A 15466-nucleotide genomic window follows, 5' to 3' on the forward strand; every position below is an offset into this window, starting at 1 on the left:
CATTTGCTTTCCTAATTGCTTGCTGTTCCTGCATGTTGACTTTCTGTAATTCATGTACAAGGACACCCAGGTGTGATTGTTGGAGTCTACACCTGGTGCTCGAAACTCCCACATCATGCAGGAATGCAAGGTCATCATTGTCCCTTTCTGTGGTGCCATAGTTAGTTTATTTAGTTTGTTGTAAAGTTTAGATGGGGTTTGTGAAGGGTAGGTCATGTCTGACTAATCTAGTTGATTTTTTTGAGGAAGTCATGTTAGATAGGGGAGTATCCATGGATGTTGTCTATATTGATTTTTAGAAGGCATTTCATAAGATTCCACACAAGAGATTAATCAATAATGCACGTGCACAGAATTGGAGGTATCCTTGTGACGTGGGTTGATAATTGGTTGGGAGGTAAGAGACAGAAAGCAGGGATGAAAGGGAGCATGCTCTGATTGGTGGGAGGTGACAAGTGGTGTTACCCATGGATCTGTACTGGGGCCACAGCATTCCACCATATTTAACTGGCTTGGATGAAGGAATAGAGCATGTATATTGAAGCTTGGTGATAACACTAAGTTAGGAGGCACAGCAAGTTGTATAGGTGGGAGTGGAAAGTTACAAAGGGACTCAGACAGACTAATTGAGTGGACGAAACAAATGGCAGATGCAGTTTAATGTGTGAGGTCATCCACTTTGTATCTGAGAAACAAATCAAAATATTTTCTTAATGGGCAGAGGCGCATAGTGATTTAGGTGTACATCTACACAAATCACTAGTGTGCAGTTACGAAAAGTAATCATAAAGGCTAGTAGAATGTTGGCCTTTATCTCAAGGGGGTTGGAATACAGAAGTGAGGAAGTGATGCATCAGTTGTACAGAGCCTTTGTCAGACTACATCTGGAGTACTGCAGTCAGTTTAGGGCACCACAACCTGGGAAAGATTTGTTGGTCTTGGAGGGGGGTGCAGTGCAGATTCACCAGGATGATACTGGAATTTAAAGGGTTAAATTGAGACGCACTGTTGCATAAACTTGGTTTGTATTCCCTTGAGTTTAGATGGATGAGCGGTGTTTAAAATGGTAAAGGATTTGATGGGGTAGATACAGAGAAGCTATTTCCTCTGGTGTGACAATCCAGAACGAGGGGGCACAATCTTTCACACACAAGTTACTGGAAATCTGGAATGCTTTCCCCAAAAGGGCTGTGGATGCTTGGTCAGTATAATTTTCAAGAGTGAGATCAACAGATTTTTATTAGGTATGGGTATCAAAGGCAGGTAAATGGAATTGAGATACAGATCAGCCATGCAGAATAGGCTCAAGGGGCTGAATAGCTTACTCCTGTTCCTGTGGAACCATAGTTCCAAAGTCACCTGTTCCTCCCAAGCATGCTATACTTATCATATATCCTGTTTCAAATTACTCACATACTGTATCCCAAAATATTATTTTCTGAAAGAAACCTATCTAATTTACCTTTGAATGAATCAACATTACCTGCTTCCACCGTCTCCCTAGGGAGAATGCTCTGCAGATTTACCACTCGCTCAGTGAAATGATGTTTCCAAGGCGCTTACAGCTTCTCATTCAAACCCCAACTTCCTAATTGTTGGCCCTCCATCGACCACGCTACATCTAACAGTTGATTTACTTAACCACCCCCTCGCCCTGGCCCATGCGGTGGCCCCCATGTTTGCTTCCTGATGTCCAAGGGTTGTAGACTTGTGTACCTAGCGCAAAACTGGTTTAGCCATGCATCACCAGATCTGGCTGTACCAAATCAACAACAACAACAATAACTTGTAGTTGTATAGCGCCTTTAACAGAGTAAAATGTCCCAAGGCACTTCACAGGACCGTTACAAACAAAATTTGATATCGAGCCACAAATCAAGCACCACCAGGCCTCCTTCCTCTGCAAAACCCTCCCGCTACTACAAGATCATCCCAGAGAGCAAATATAAACCACTACCAGCTGTCTCCTTAAATGCCTTTGCCCTGCCACTCCCCTGCCCCTTTCTTATCTCCAGCAAATTCAAGGAGCTTGTGTATTTCTTTGTCACTAAGATTGACACTCCTTGCTGCCCCCACCCCTCTCTAGTTTATCTCCCATCTCCCTCCAAGCCCCCTCTGAGCTTATCTCACTCATGAGACTCTCCTCTCTTGACGACATGTGCACTAAACTAGTGACCACCCAACTTCCCTTCCTGGCCGCATGCTAGATAACATTATAAATGGTTTCCTCTCCTCGTGTATTGACCCCATCCCTTTCAAAACTGCCGCCATCAACCCCTGCTCAAAAAACCCACCCTCAACCCCCATGTCATTGCAAACTGCTGCCCCATCTCCAACCTCCCTTTTCCTCAAGTCCTTGAACATGTTGTCACTTTCCAAATCCATGGCCATCTTTCCCACTACTCTGAATCTCTCCAGTCAAGTTTCCGCCACTGCCACAGCGCCGACATGACCCTAACAAAAGTCACAAATGATATTCTCTGTGACTGATGCATTTTCCCCTTGTGCCCCTCAACCTTCATGCAACAGTTGATAATACCATCCTCTGCCAACACCTCTCTTCCACTGTCCAACTTGGTGGGACTTATTTGCTTAGTTCCATTGTTGCTTATCTGATTGTAGCCAAAGCGTCTCTAGCAATGGCTCTCTTACCAATCCCTGCGCCGTTACTTTCAGAGTACTCAAGAACCTCTCCTTGGCCCCTCCTCCCCCTCATCTACTGCCCCTGGGCGACTTCATTTTCAGACATGCGGTCAACTTCCACAAACTTCATACACTTGCAGTTAATTCCGACCCCCGACCCGCAAAACCTTAGGCTGAATCAGATTGTTTGCAGTCTCGCCGTTGTATTCCAACCCAAGCTGAGTGCACCAAATCCCACTCGTCCATCACCCCATCCCCCACCACCTCAAATGTAGAATTCTCATCCTTGTTGTTCAATCCCTTCATGGCATCGACCCATCTCATGTCTATACTCTCCTTCAGCCCAGCAACCCACAACCACCCCAGCCGATCTCTCCATTCCTCTGACTCTGGGCTCTTGTGTATGCCCATCCCCTTCATCTCACCATTAGCAACTGTGCTTTCAACCACCTGGACCCCACGTCTGGAATTCACTCGGTAAACCCCTTCACGTCCCTATGCTCCTTGACTTTAACCAATCTTTTCATCATTCCCCTCTGAATATCTCCTCCTTTGGCTCGGCACTTTTTTTGATAACTCGTCTGTGAAGTGCTTTAGGATTTATTTTTTTACATTCGAAGGCGCTATAAGAAATCAAATTGTTTCTATAGGTACATTGTACAACAATAATCAATGACACATTTTTTTAATAAAATAACTCATATTTGAATTTGGATACAAAATAAAAATTAAAAGCACACCAAAATAGCTTTTTGAAAGCAAGACATCTCAAATTGCTTCACAGCTAATGAAGTACTTTTTGAGGTGTAGTCACTGTTATAATGTAGGGAAATGTGGCACCCAATTTGCACACAAGGTCTCACAAACAGCATTGAGATAAATGACCAGATAATTTTTTTTTAGTGGTGTTAAATGAGGGACAAATGTTGACCTAGACACTGGGAGAACTCCCTTGCTTCTATTTATGTCCATGAGAAGAAAGTCGGGCCCGTGGTTAACGTCTTGTCTGAAAGGCAGCTCCTCTGATAGTGCAGCACTCCCTCAGTACTGTGCTGAAGTGTCAGCCTAGATTATGTGGTTTCATAGAAAAGAGTACGATACTGCTTCAATACAAGCTTTAATAACTAAATCATAAAAGGCAAAATAACCAGTTAACTGCTTGAACTTTCAGCAGTCATAATTTCTGATATGACATATTACATCTTTGTGTGTTAATGCTGCATTTAATGTCAAAATGTGGTATTGTTTTTCAGCCATCCCACAGTGACAAAGTAGCAAATCCAAAGGTTTTGAAATGGATGAATGAACTGGTCAAGTTACGCAAGCAGTTAAAAGGTAAAGACCCTATTTAATTTTTTCAGGGTTGCAATGAATCATGTCTGTTGTATGTGTTTGTAATTTTGCTAGTTCATATCTCCATTATAAATATGAAGTTGAAAACTATATGCTGGGAAATTGAAATGCAGACCATCTTCATGAAAATGTGTTTGACAAACCTTTTTAATTACAAGCACATAATATAATACAAAAATTGCCAAAGTTCATCAGGTCACTTTTGATGTCATTGCTTATCATAAAAGTTGTTCAAATACCAAATTTGGGGGGATAGGCAATACTGAGGAGGACTGCAACAAATTACAGGAGGACATAAATAAACTTGCAAAATGGGCAAATAATTGGCAAATGAAGTTCCAACACAGACAAATGTGAGGTATTACATTTTGGTAGGAAGAATAGGGAGGTCACTTATCACTTCACAGAATCACAGAAACCCCACAGTGCAGATAGAGGCCATTTCGGCCCATCGAGCCTGCACCGACACATATCCCACCCGATCCCCGTAACCCCTACACCAACACATATCCCACCCCATCCCCGTAACCCCACGTATTTAATCCCCCTAACACTAAGGGTCAATTTATCATAGCCAATCAACCTAACCCGCACATCTTTGGACTTGGAGGGTGCGAGTCTAGGTGGGGTAGAGGAACAAAGGGATCTCGGAGTACAAATCACTAAAAGTTGTGCCATAGGTTAGCAAGGCCATTAAAAATGCAAACCAAGCAGTAGGGTTTATTTCCAGAGGGATAGAATTGAAAAGTCGGGAAGTTATGCTAAACCTGTACCGAACCTTGGTTAGACCACACTTGGAGTACTGCGTGCAGTTCTGGTTGCCATAGTATAAAAAGGATATAGAGGCAATGGAGAGGGTGCAGAGAAGATTTACAAGGGTGATACCAGAAATGCGAGGGTATACATATCAGGAAAGGATGAACAGGCTGGGTCTCTTTTCTTTTTGGAAAAAAGAAGGCTGAGGGGTGACCTAATAGAGATCTTTAAAATTATGAAAGGTTTTGATAGAGTGGATACAGAGCAAATAAGAACATAAGAAATAGGAGCAGGAGTAGGCCAATCGGCCCCTCGAGCTTGCTCTGCCATTCAATAAGATCATGGCTGATCTGATCCTAACCGCCAATCTACTATCACAGAACCATCTCCTAAATCTAACAGAATTAGACACACGAAATAGGAGCAGGATCAGGCTACACGGCCCCTGGGCCCGCTCCGCTACCCACAGGGCCATGTCCGATCCGAACCTAGACTCATGTCCAAATTTCTGCCCGCTCCCCGTAACCCCTAATTCCCTTTACTTCTAGGAAACTCTCTTTTTCTGTTTTAAATTTATGTAATGATGTAGCTTCTACAGCTTTTTGGGGCAGCATATTCCATGGACCTACCACCCTCTGAGTGAAGTAGTTCCTCCTCATCTCAGTTTTGAAAGAGCAGCCCCTTATTCTAAGACTATGCCCCCTAGTTCTAGTTTCACCCATCATCGGGAACATCCTCCCCGCATCCACCCGATCCAACCCCTTCACAATCTTATATGTTTCAATAAGATCGCCTCTCATTCTTCTGAACTCCAATGAGTAGAGTCCCAATCTACTCAACCTCTCCTCATATGTCCATCCCCTCATCCCCGGGATTAACCGAGTGAACCTTCTTTGTACTGACTCGAGAGCAAGTATGTCTTTTCTTAAGTATGGACACCAAAACTGTATGCAGTATTCCAGGTGTGGTCTCACCAATACCTTGTACAACTGAAGCAATACCTCCCTATTTTTATATTCTATCCCCCTAGCAATGAAAGCCAACATTCCATTGGCCTTCTTAATCACTTGCTGCACCTGCATACTAACCTTTTGAGTTTCGTGCACCAGGACCCCCAGGTCCCTTTGTACTGCAGTACTTTCCAGTTTCTTGCCATTAAGATAATAACTTGCTCTACAATTTTTCCTGCCAAAGTGCATAACCTCACACTTTCCAGTATTGTATTCCATCTGCCAAATCTCTGCCCACTTACTTAGCCTGTCGATGTCCCCTTGCAGGTTTTTTATGTCCTCCTCACTCACTACTTTCCCTCCCATCTTCGTATCATCTGCAAACTTTGATATGTTACACTCGGTCCCCTCCTCCAAATCGTTAATATAGATTGTAAAGAGCTGGGGACCCAGCACTGACCCCTGCGGAACACCACTAGTTACTGATTGCCAGTCTGAGAATGAACCATTTATCCCAACTCTCTGCCTTCTGTTAGATAGCCAATCCTCTATCCATGCCAGAATATTACCCCCAATCCCGTGATTTTTTATCTTAAGCAATAATCTTTTGTGTGGCACCTTGTCAAATGCCTTTTGGAAGTCTAAATACACTATGTCCACTGGTTCCCCTTTGTCCACCCTATATGTTACTTAAAGAACTCCAGCAAATTTGTCAAACATGACTTCCCCTTCATAAAACGTTTCCACTTGTGGGGAGGAGCATAACTACAGGCCATCAATATAAGATAGTCACCAAGAAATCCAATAGGGATTTCAGAAGAAACTTCTTTACCCAAAGAGTGGTGAGAATGTGGAACTCGCTATCACAGGGAGTGGTTGAAGCGAATAGTATAGATGCATTTAAGGGGAGGCTGGACAAACCTATGAGGGAGAAGGGAATAGAGGGTTATGCTGATAGATTTAGATGAGGAAAGACTGGGGGAGGCTCGAGTGGAGCATAAACACCGGCATGGACTGGTTGGGCCAAATGGCCTGTTTCTGTGCCGTATATCCTATGTAATCCTATGTAAATACTTTGCTATGAAGACTATGCCTTTTTTAAGTCTCTGAAATTTAAAACATAACACTGCTGGTAGGCCCGAGCACTTCAACTCACTCAGCTAGCCGGATTTCCTTTTAGTTCATGCGATACTAAAACAAACCCCAATAGTTTTAAGATACTCTGCTGTCAGGAGTAGCTTTCTTTTTCTATTAATAGTGGATCTGCTTTGGTGTTGCTCAAGTTAAGTCAGGTGATGGACTTAAAAGAAAAGCAGTGTAACGCATTGTAACCGCATGTCATAGTATTCTGCTGCTCAGCTGTTTCGAAGTCTACAAAATGTAATTGTTATGTAAACACCGCCCCAGTAAATCAACAATAGTTTGCATTTATATAGCACCTTTTTAATGTAGGAAATATCCCAAGGCATTCACAGACGTAAGCAGGTAAAAATGGACATTGAGACAAAGAAAGGCGATATTAGGAGGGGTGACCAAAAGCTTGGTCAAAGAGGTGGGTTTTAAGGAGGGCCTCAAAGGAAGAGAGGGAGTTGGAGAAGCAGAAGGATTAGGAAGGGAATTCCAGAGTGTAGCAGTCTAGATTGCTGAAGGTATGGCTACCAATGATGAAGTGAAGGGAGATGGGGATGCACAAAAGGCTAGAGTCAGAGGATTGGAGTGTTTGGGAGGTGTTGTATGGCTGGAAGAGATAATAGAGATAGGGAGTAGAAAGGCTATTTAGGGATTGAAATAGAATGATAATTAAAAATTTGATGTGTTGTGGGACTGGTAGCTCAGCAAGAACACAGGTGATGGGTGATTGGGACTTGGAACAGGATAAGGTACAGGCAGCAGAGTTTTTGATGAACTGAAGCTTAGAGTGGTGAATAGGAGACTGGCCAGTATAGCATTGGAAAAGTTGCAACTGGAGGTGATAAAAGCATGGATGGCGGTTTCAACAGCATATAGGCTGAGAGAGAGGCAGGCAATTTTATGGAGGTAGAAGCAGACACAGTTTGTGTTAGAGAGTATATAAGACTGGAAGCTTAACTCAGGGTCGAATAGGATGCTGAGATTACGAAGACTGGTTTGTCCAAGAAATTGGCCACGGGGGGGTGGGTGGAATCAGTGGTGTGCGTACAGAATTTAACTGGAGGATATTGTGGTTCATCAAAGACAGGATATTGGGCAAGCTTTTTGACAAAACAGAAGCCGTGGAGAATTACAGATAGGTGGTGGACAGGTAGAGCTGGGTATCATCGGTGTACATGTGTAAGCTGACCCATGTCTGCAGATAATGTTGCCACGGGGCAGCATGTAGATGAGGAAGAGGGGGACCAAGGTTAGATGCTTGAGGGCTCTGGTAGCAATGGTACAGGGGTGGGAAGTGAACCCATTGCGAGAGGCGCTCTGGTTACAATCAAACAGTTAAGAATGGAACCAAGCAATGGCAGTCTCACTGTGCTGGACAACAGAGGTAAGGTGTTGGACAAATGAGTTGTGGCCAGCTGTGTCAAAGGCTGCAGGAAGACAGAGGGATAATGCACCATAGTCACAGATGATGTGATTTGTGACTTCAGTGCTGTGGCAGGGATGGAATCCTGATTGAAAACATTGAAACAAGGAGCTGCAGAAAAGATGGGCGTGGATTTGGGAGGTTGGACATGGGGCGGTCGTTTGATCAGACAGAGGGGTCAAGGCTAAGTATTTTGAGGATGGACGATGATAGTTGTTTTAAAAGGCAGGGTGACAATGCCTAAAGAGAAGGAACCATTTACAATATCAGCTAGCATGGATCCAGGAAGGGAAATTGAGTGGTCAGGAGTTTAGTGGGAATGGGGTCAAGGGAGCAGGAGTTGAGCATGGGCAAGATGAGGTCAGAGAGGGCTTGAGGGAAGAGAGGAGGTAAACTGGAGAAAGACGCAGGTTCAGGCTAAGGAGAGAGCCTGGAGGGAAGCTTGACTTGGTAGGCAAGGAGTAGCAGCAGAGGCAGCTGAATGGATAAAGGGGCAAGGGTGAGTGGTTTTAATGAGACATTAATGGAGAAAAGAAGCCGGGGGTTATTTTTTGGTCTCTAGGGTGATTCTCGAGTAGTGTGGGATTTTGTCAGAGGAGAGGAAAGTGCGACGTGATGACGCTTTTATTGGTCCAGCTGGATCTGGTGACGGATGGCTAAACTATTTGTTTGCTAGCTACCCTCAAGTTTGCATCCCTTGGTCTTCAGGGAGAGAAGATTGTGGCCACATCAGGGGAAATGACCAAAGTGAGGGAGTGAGCAAATTGACTGCTACAGATGTAAGATGTAGAGTGTTCAATGGAGGGCCAAAGATTAAGATCACTGGAATGGGAGAAAACCAAGGGTTTGCTGGGGACAAGGGCATCAAAGGTGGTCATAAGCAAATGGTTAAGGAAATAGACGGCTGCAGAAGTGTTGTGGATAATGGAGGGCCAAATGCTCGGGAGTTTTTTATTTAGAAAGTGCAGTTGTAAGTAATTTGGCTGAGTACTTTGCAGGGATGGATACAGAATGAAGTTGGGTTAGAAGGGGAAGGACACAAGGAAATGGTTGGAGTTCAATTGTGGGGTGAGGGAATTTTACAGATCGGAAGATGCTTATAAATTTCAGGTACCACGTTAACGACTGTCTCCCGCTTTGCATTTATATGGTGGGACATTTGGTGTGTGACAGATGTGTCAAGCGACCAGGAATTTTATAACTAATATATCCCATGGGAGTCATAGGATCTGCTGTTTTATTATTGTATCATTATGCCATATAATGCACAATGTATTATCAGGGTCATTGATTCATGGTGACCATGAATTTTTATTGCATGATATTCTGGGATTTATAGCATTGCTTCGGGATAAAATTCAAAAGCTCTGTTTCTGTGAAAATCATAAATGAGCGGCCTTAATGATTATGTCCTTTTACTTATTTAATTAATTTTCATCTACCTTCCTTAAAGCTCAGGATACACAGGAAGATAGTGGGAGGATGTTCACAAATCCAGGTCAGTAGCAGGTGTATAGCAATTGTGGGGGGGGTGGGGGGGGCGACGACAATTCATGGGGTTTAGCATTTATGGGAAAGTCCTAGGTTTAGGTATTACTTGGGGGATGGGTGTTGCATGTGGTGAGACTAGGAGGGGTTCCCGAGCCTGGTAGTAATGTGGAGAGGAGGGAGAGGTATTCAGAGTGGAAGCTGCAAAATAATGATTGGCGAGCGCAGGATGCGTGCTTAGCTGGGGGATGGGGCGGTAGGAGGAACTGGTGGGGAGACATAGATGTTTAAGGTGAGAAGGGAAAGGGATGGGAACCCAGGACAGTTGAGGGATAAAAGAGGTGGGGGGAATGAAGTGTGTAAGGCTTCAAGTTGTCCTCGTCCCTCAGCTTTGCTTAAAAAGTTTGGAATTTAAATAACAGGGACTTCTCCAGAGTTAGGAAAGCCAGTACCCAGTTGGAACCATAATCCCAGCAAGAGTCTACCCTTGGCTCCCTCCTATTTCTCAACTACATGCTGCCCCTCGGCAACATCATCCGAAAAGACGATGTCGGGTTCCACATGTACGCTGACGACACCCAGCTCTATCTCACCACCACCTTTCTCGCCCTCTCCACTGCCTCTAAATTGACAGACTACTTGTGTCGAGGAACAGCACCTCATCTTTCGGTTAGGCACTTTATAGCCTTCTGGACTCAACATAGAGTTTAACAATTTCAGACCATAACCTCGGCCCCATCTTTTTTTTCCACCACTTTTTTTTGTTTGTTTTCTTTTCTTCTCTCCCACATGGCAGCTGTCTTTCATTCTGCCAGCGCAATTTACACTTCATCTGGAGCCATCCTTTGTTTCTTAACCTGTCCCATTACCATCTCCTTTTGCCTTGAATAGCTCGATGTCTCTTAACCTCTCCTGCCTTCTATCCTATCACAGACCTTCCCTTTTGTTCTTTCATCACCTCCCCCCTTTCCCAGCTCCTACACTTGCTTAAGAATCTGTTCCATTTCCTGCTTTTTTCCAGTTTTGACGAATGGTCATCGACCTGAAACGTTAACTCTGTTTCTCTCTTCACAGATGCTGCCTGACCTCCTGAGTATCTCCAGCATTTTCTGTTTTTATGTCTGACATCCAGTACTGGATGAGCAGATATTTCCTCCAACTAAATATCGGGAAGACTGAAGCCATTGTCTTTGGTCCCCGCCACAAACTCCGTTCCCTAGCCACCGACTCCATCCCTCTCCCTGGCAACTGTCTGAGGCTGAACCAGACTGTTTGCAACCTTGGTGTTGTATTTGACCCTGAGATGAGCTTCCGACCACACATCCGTGCCATCACTAAGACCGCCTGCTTCCACCTCTGTAACATCGCCTGACTCCGCCCTGCCTCAGCTCATCTGCTCCCTAAACCTCTCCGCCTCTCTACCTCTCTTTCCTCCTTTAAGATGCTCCTTAAAACCTACCTCTTTGACCAAGCTTTTGGTCATCTGCCCTAATATCTCCTTGTGTGGCTTGGTGTCAAATTTTGTTTGCTAACTCTCTGGTGAAGTGCCTTGGGACGTTTTACTATGTTAAAGGTGCAATATAAATACAAGTTGTTGTTGTTTTGAAGTGAATGCATCGGGTGGGGGAAAAGACTGTAGTTGGGCAGGAAAGAGAGGGAAGGCTGAATCTGTACAAAAGATGGGAAGTTGTGTTGGGAAGGTTTCAGAAGGTGGCAGAATGGAATGGGATGGTTGGCCTGAGTTCAGAAACCCTGAGGAAGATGGGAGTGGGAAAGAGGAAATCAGATGTGGGAAGTGTAGACCATGGTCTGATGTGAGCATCAGGTGGGGGGGAAGACAGGTGTGAAAGGCCCTAAGCTTGGAGTCGCCAGCTGCAGTGGTTGCTGTGGAGCAACAGGAAGCAGGGGGAAATAGTGGGACCAATGGGTTTGGGAGTTGCAGTTGGGCGGGCCATATCAACTCATCTTTTGCAGTCGATCAGAGGTACGTTTCATGGAAAAATTAATGCTACAGTGCCACACAGCTGTGAGATTTAGAAAGGAGGACTAAATGAACACCATATCTTCTCCATTGAAATGAATCGGGAACTTCAAGCATTGCATCAGTAGCATGGCTAATAGAAAATCATGAAATAAATAGTGTTGCAGGAAATGTTACACTTCCTTTTAAGTGTGCACATATGCAAAACTTTTAATGTGATCATATAGTTATATATTTGAAGACTTACACACTTCAATTCCCTTAAAATCTCTTACCCCTCAACTGTCCTGAGTGCCTATGCCTTTCCCCTCTTACTTTAAACATCCATGCCTACCCAGCAGTCCCTCCTGCTGTCCCCCAGCCAAGCACTCATCCTGTGTTTTCCAACCATGTTTTGCAGCTTCCACCCTGAATGCCCATTCCTCCTGTCTACCTTATTACCAGGCTGGAGAATATATTACATAGATTTATATAATTTGTAGCACTTATCTTCCTGTTTTCCCTTATACTTTTCCTATTCTGTTCCACTTTCATTGAAATAACTGTCATTTCTATCTAATTCTATTTTAGTCTTTGCTAATTTAATGTATTAACCATCTTTCTCTGCTTATTGGGTCCCATTTTTTGAGGTGTGAGCCACATTGGACAAAGTTGCATTTATTATTCAAAGCCTGAAGTTTTATAAGATCAATGTGGCCACATCTATAATGCAGCTACATAAGCTTATGATTAAAAAAAAAACTCTACACATCCAACTAGGATTGCTACAACTAACTCACCCACAGCATCAGTAGGAAAAATAATTTGTTTATTGCTGTAATGGTTAATATTCAAAGTACAAAATTTTTAATGCAATGTGTTCAAAGTGATGAGCAGTCACTATAAACTGGAGCTTGATGTGATTCAAATGGCAGAGTGCATATATGTAAACTGTAAACAAGTGAGCAGATTAGCACCAATATGTTTCTTTTGTACTTTCATAACAGAGGCAAAATATAAAACTTCAGAAAATGATTTAGAAATTTTACCTGTAACACGCCCACGCAGCAATACTCTTCCAAAGAGCTTTGGTTCTTGTCTGGAACATGAGCAAAGAGATGTATATAAAGAAACATCCGAGAAGGAGAAAAAGCCATCTATGGAAGCAACATTAGAAACAATCCTTAAAAGACTTAAAGAAAAACGAGCTGAGGAAGACTGGCCAGAAGATATTAAGGTATTGCTTGGACAGTAGCCTTTAGCCTGCAGAATTTGGTGATCTAGTAGAACAAGAAGTACTAATCCCATTTGTTTCCATTTTCATATGTAATCATTTTAACTGCTTTTTAAAAATCTAATTTGACAATTGTACTGTTTTGATAGATTAAATGTAGAGTACAAGTTGTAGCTGAGCACTTTGGACTGAGCATACTCTTGAAATAGAGTAGCACCTTATTGATATTTAAGGCTTAGTTGAATGTAGTACTTTAAATGTATAGATAGCACAGTTTCCTGGGCAGGTTGGTAGTTCCTTCCTGCCTTGTATAGAGGACTGAGGCCAAAACAATACTGCACAACACACTGGTGTATTATGAAAAATGCCCTTAATTTTAATTTGTCAAAAAGGAAAAATCAGAATTCAGGCAGATTGACTACAATATTGACTACTATATTTGCTAGAGTTTAGAAGAATGAGAGGGGATCTCATTAAAACTTATAAAATTCTAACAGGACTGGACAGACTAGATGCAGGAAGGCTGTTCCTGATGGCGGGGGAGCTCAGAACCAGGGGTCACAGTCTAAGGATAGGGTGTAAGCCATTTAGGACAGAGATGAGGAGGAATTTCTTCACCCAGAGAGTGGTGAACCTGTGGAATTCTCTACCACAGAAGACAGTTGAGGCCAATACATCTATCTATCTTTTTTATATATATAAAAGGATAGTTCTGTCTGTCCGGGCATCACTCAAAAGTTATAGAGCGTACCTACACATATGTTATATCAAAAGAAAGGTTATTATTAGGAGGGTCTCCTAGGTGTATTTACTTTTTGGTCAGACAAAAATTGTTCGGACAGTAGACAAAAAACGGAAAAAAATCCGCTCATTAGCAGTTGACCAATCCTACCGCTCATTAGCGTTGAGTGACGTGATGGTTGACCAATCACGGGGGGCGTTTCATGGCGTTTGTGGGCGAGGCCTAATCCTTCAAACTGCCGTTGCTGAGGTGAGTGGCAGCCATTAAAGACCCCAGAAAATGCTGGAAAAACTCAGCAGGTCAGGCAACATCCGTGACCTGCTGAGTTTTTTCCAGCATTTTCTGTTGTTATTTCGGATTTCCAGCATCTCCAGTATTTTGCTATCGTGCGGCCATTCTTAGTTTGGCCGTGTTGCTAACGGGTGAGGCGGGTGTTTGTTCTTCACGTTCGGTGGCCGGCCGGAGCGGGAGCTCAGCTCGCGTGACTCGGGCCGGGCCTCAGGCGCTACGCCGCCCATGGTGTCTCCGGGGTGGCGGGCCGCTGCGCGAACTCGGCTCGGGTGACACGGGCCGGGCCTCAGGCGCTACGCCGCCCACGGTGTCTCCAGGGCCGCGGGCCGTAGCGACAGCTCATCAGTGGGAGCTCAGCTCAAGTGAGTCGGCCTGGGCCTGAGGCGCTAGAGAGAGAGGGGGGGAGGGGAGAGGAGGGGAGAAGAGGAGGGAGGAGCGAGGGGAGGGAGAGGAGAGGGGAGGGGAGAGGGAGAGGAAGGAGAGGGGAGGAGGGAGGGGAGAGAGGAAGGAGAGGGGAGGAGGGAGGGGGGAGGAGGGAGGGTAGAGGAGAGGGGGGAGGGGAGAGGAGAGGGGAGGAGGGTAGGGGAGGGAGGGAGGGGGAGGGAGGGAGGGGAGAGGGGAGGGAAGGAGAGGGGAGAGGGAGGGGAGGGGGGAGGGAAGGAGAGGGGAGAGGGGGGGAGGGGAGAGGAGAGAAGGGAGAGGGGAGGGGGTGGAGGAGAGAGAGGAGAGGAGAGGGCAGGAGGGGAGAGTGGGAGGGGCAAGGGGAGAGGGAGGGGCAAGGAGAGAGGGAGGGGCAAAGAGAGGGAGGGGCAGGGAGAGAGAGGGTGAGGGCGGGAAAGAGTGAAGGGGTGGGAGAGGGAGGGAGAGCTCGCCGCCTTCCTCCAGGCTAATCCCGAACTAAATCCAGCAGTCTCTCTCTCTCTCAAATTCAAATTCAAATCGCTTTATTGGCATGATAAGGTACATCTTATGTTGCCAAAGCATCAAAATACATTTATGGTTGAACACATAAACGCAGTTCTATTCATACAGTGTATAAACAGGTATATCCCTGAGTGTATAAATATACATTTGCATTGTTTATATATACTCTTTTCTTAGTTTACTGGTTGTCCCTCTGTTCATGGCAAGCTGTAACATAGTGTGCCGCCAGTGTTACACAGCTTCTCTCCTCCCCCAGTAGGAATGGGAGTTTTTGGTTGTCATTCAGATTTCTGAATTCAGGGCATATTTGTGAGAATTTTTGGTAGAAATTCTCCCTGATGCCCTGATATTTTCCACAGGCTGTGAGGAAGTGCATCTCTGTCTCCACTACTCCCTGACTGCAGTGAGAGCATATCCTGTCTCTCTTGGCAGCCTGGTCTGCCTGTGTCTGCCTTTTTCGATCGCTAGGCAATGTTCGCTAAGTCTGTACCTTGTCAAGGTTCTTCTCAGTTTGTTATCCTTTACCATGGTCAGGTAATCAGCTATGTTGTATTGTCTGTTTAGGGCCAAG

At 44.6% G+C, this 15466-nt stretch overlaps 1 protein-coding gene across 6 annotated transcripts in view; it reads left to right on the plus strand.

Moving 5' to 3' along the window:
* The window catches only part of fam13b (family with sequence similarity 13 member B), a 220561-nt gene that overhangs the window by 162092 nt on the left and 43003 nt on the right, over window positions 1–15466 (plus strand). For 3 of the 6 annotated variants that reach the window (XM_085995563.1, XM_085995566.1, XM_085995565.1), the window contains 3 exons: window positions 3897–3978; window positions 9710–9754; window positions 12712–12941. In XM_085995563.1, coding sequence (XP_085851689.1) covers window positions 3897–3978; window positions 9710–9754; window positions 12712–12941 — 357 coding nt within the window. The remainder of the gene's footprint in view (window positions 1–3896; window positions 3979–9709; window positions 9755–12711; window positions 12942–15466) is intronic. The other 3 variants (XM_085995564.1, XM_085995569.1, XM_085995567.1) reach the window with 1 other exon arrangement.

The sequence above is a fragment of the Somniosus microcephalus genome, chromosome 8 (assembly GCF_052327205.1).
Source record: "Somniosus microcephalus isolate GS21.2 chromosome 8, FLI_Smic_1.0, whole genome shotgun sequence".
Classification (NCBI taxonomy): domain Eukaryota; kingdom Metazoa; phylum Chordata; class Chondrichthyes; order Squaliformes; family Somniosidae; genus Somniosus; species Somniosus microcephalus.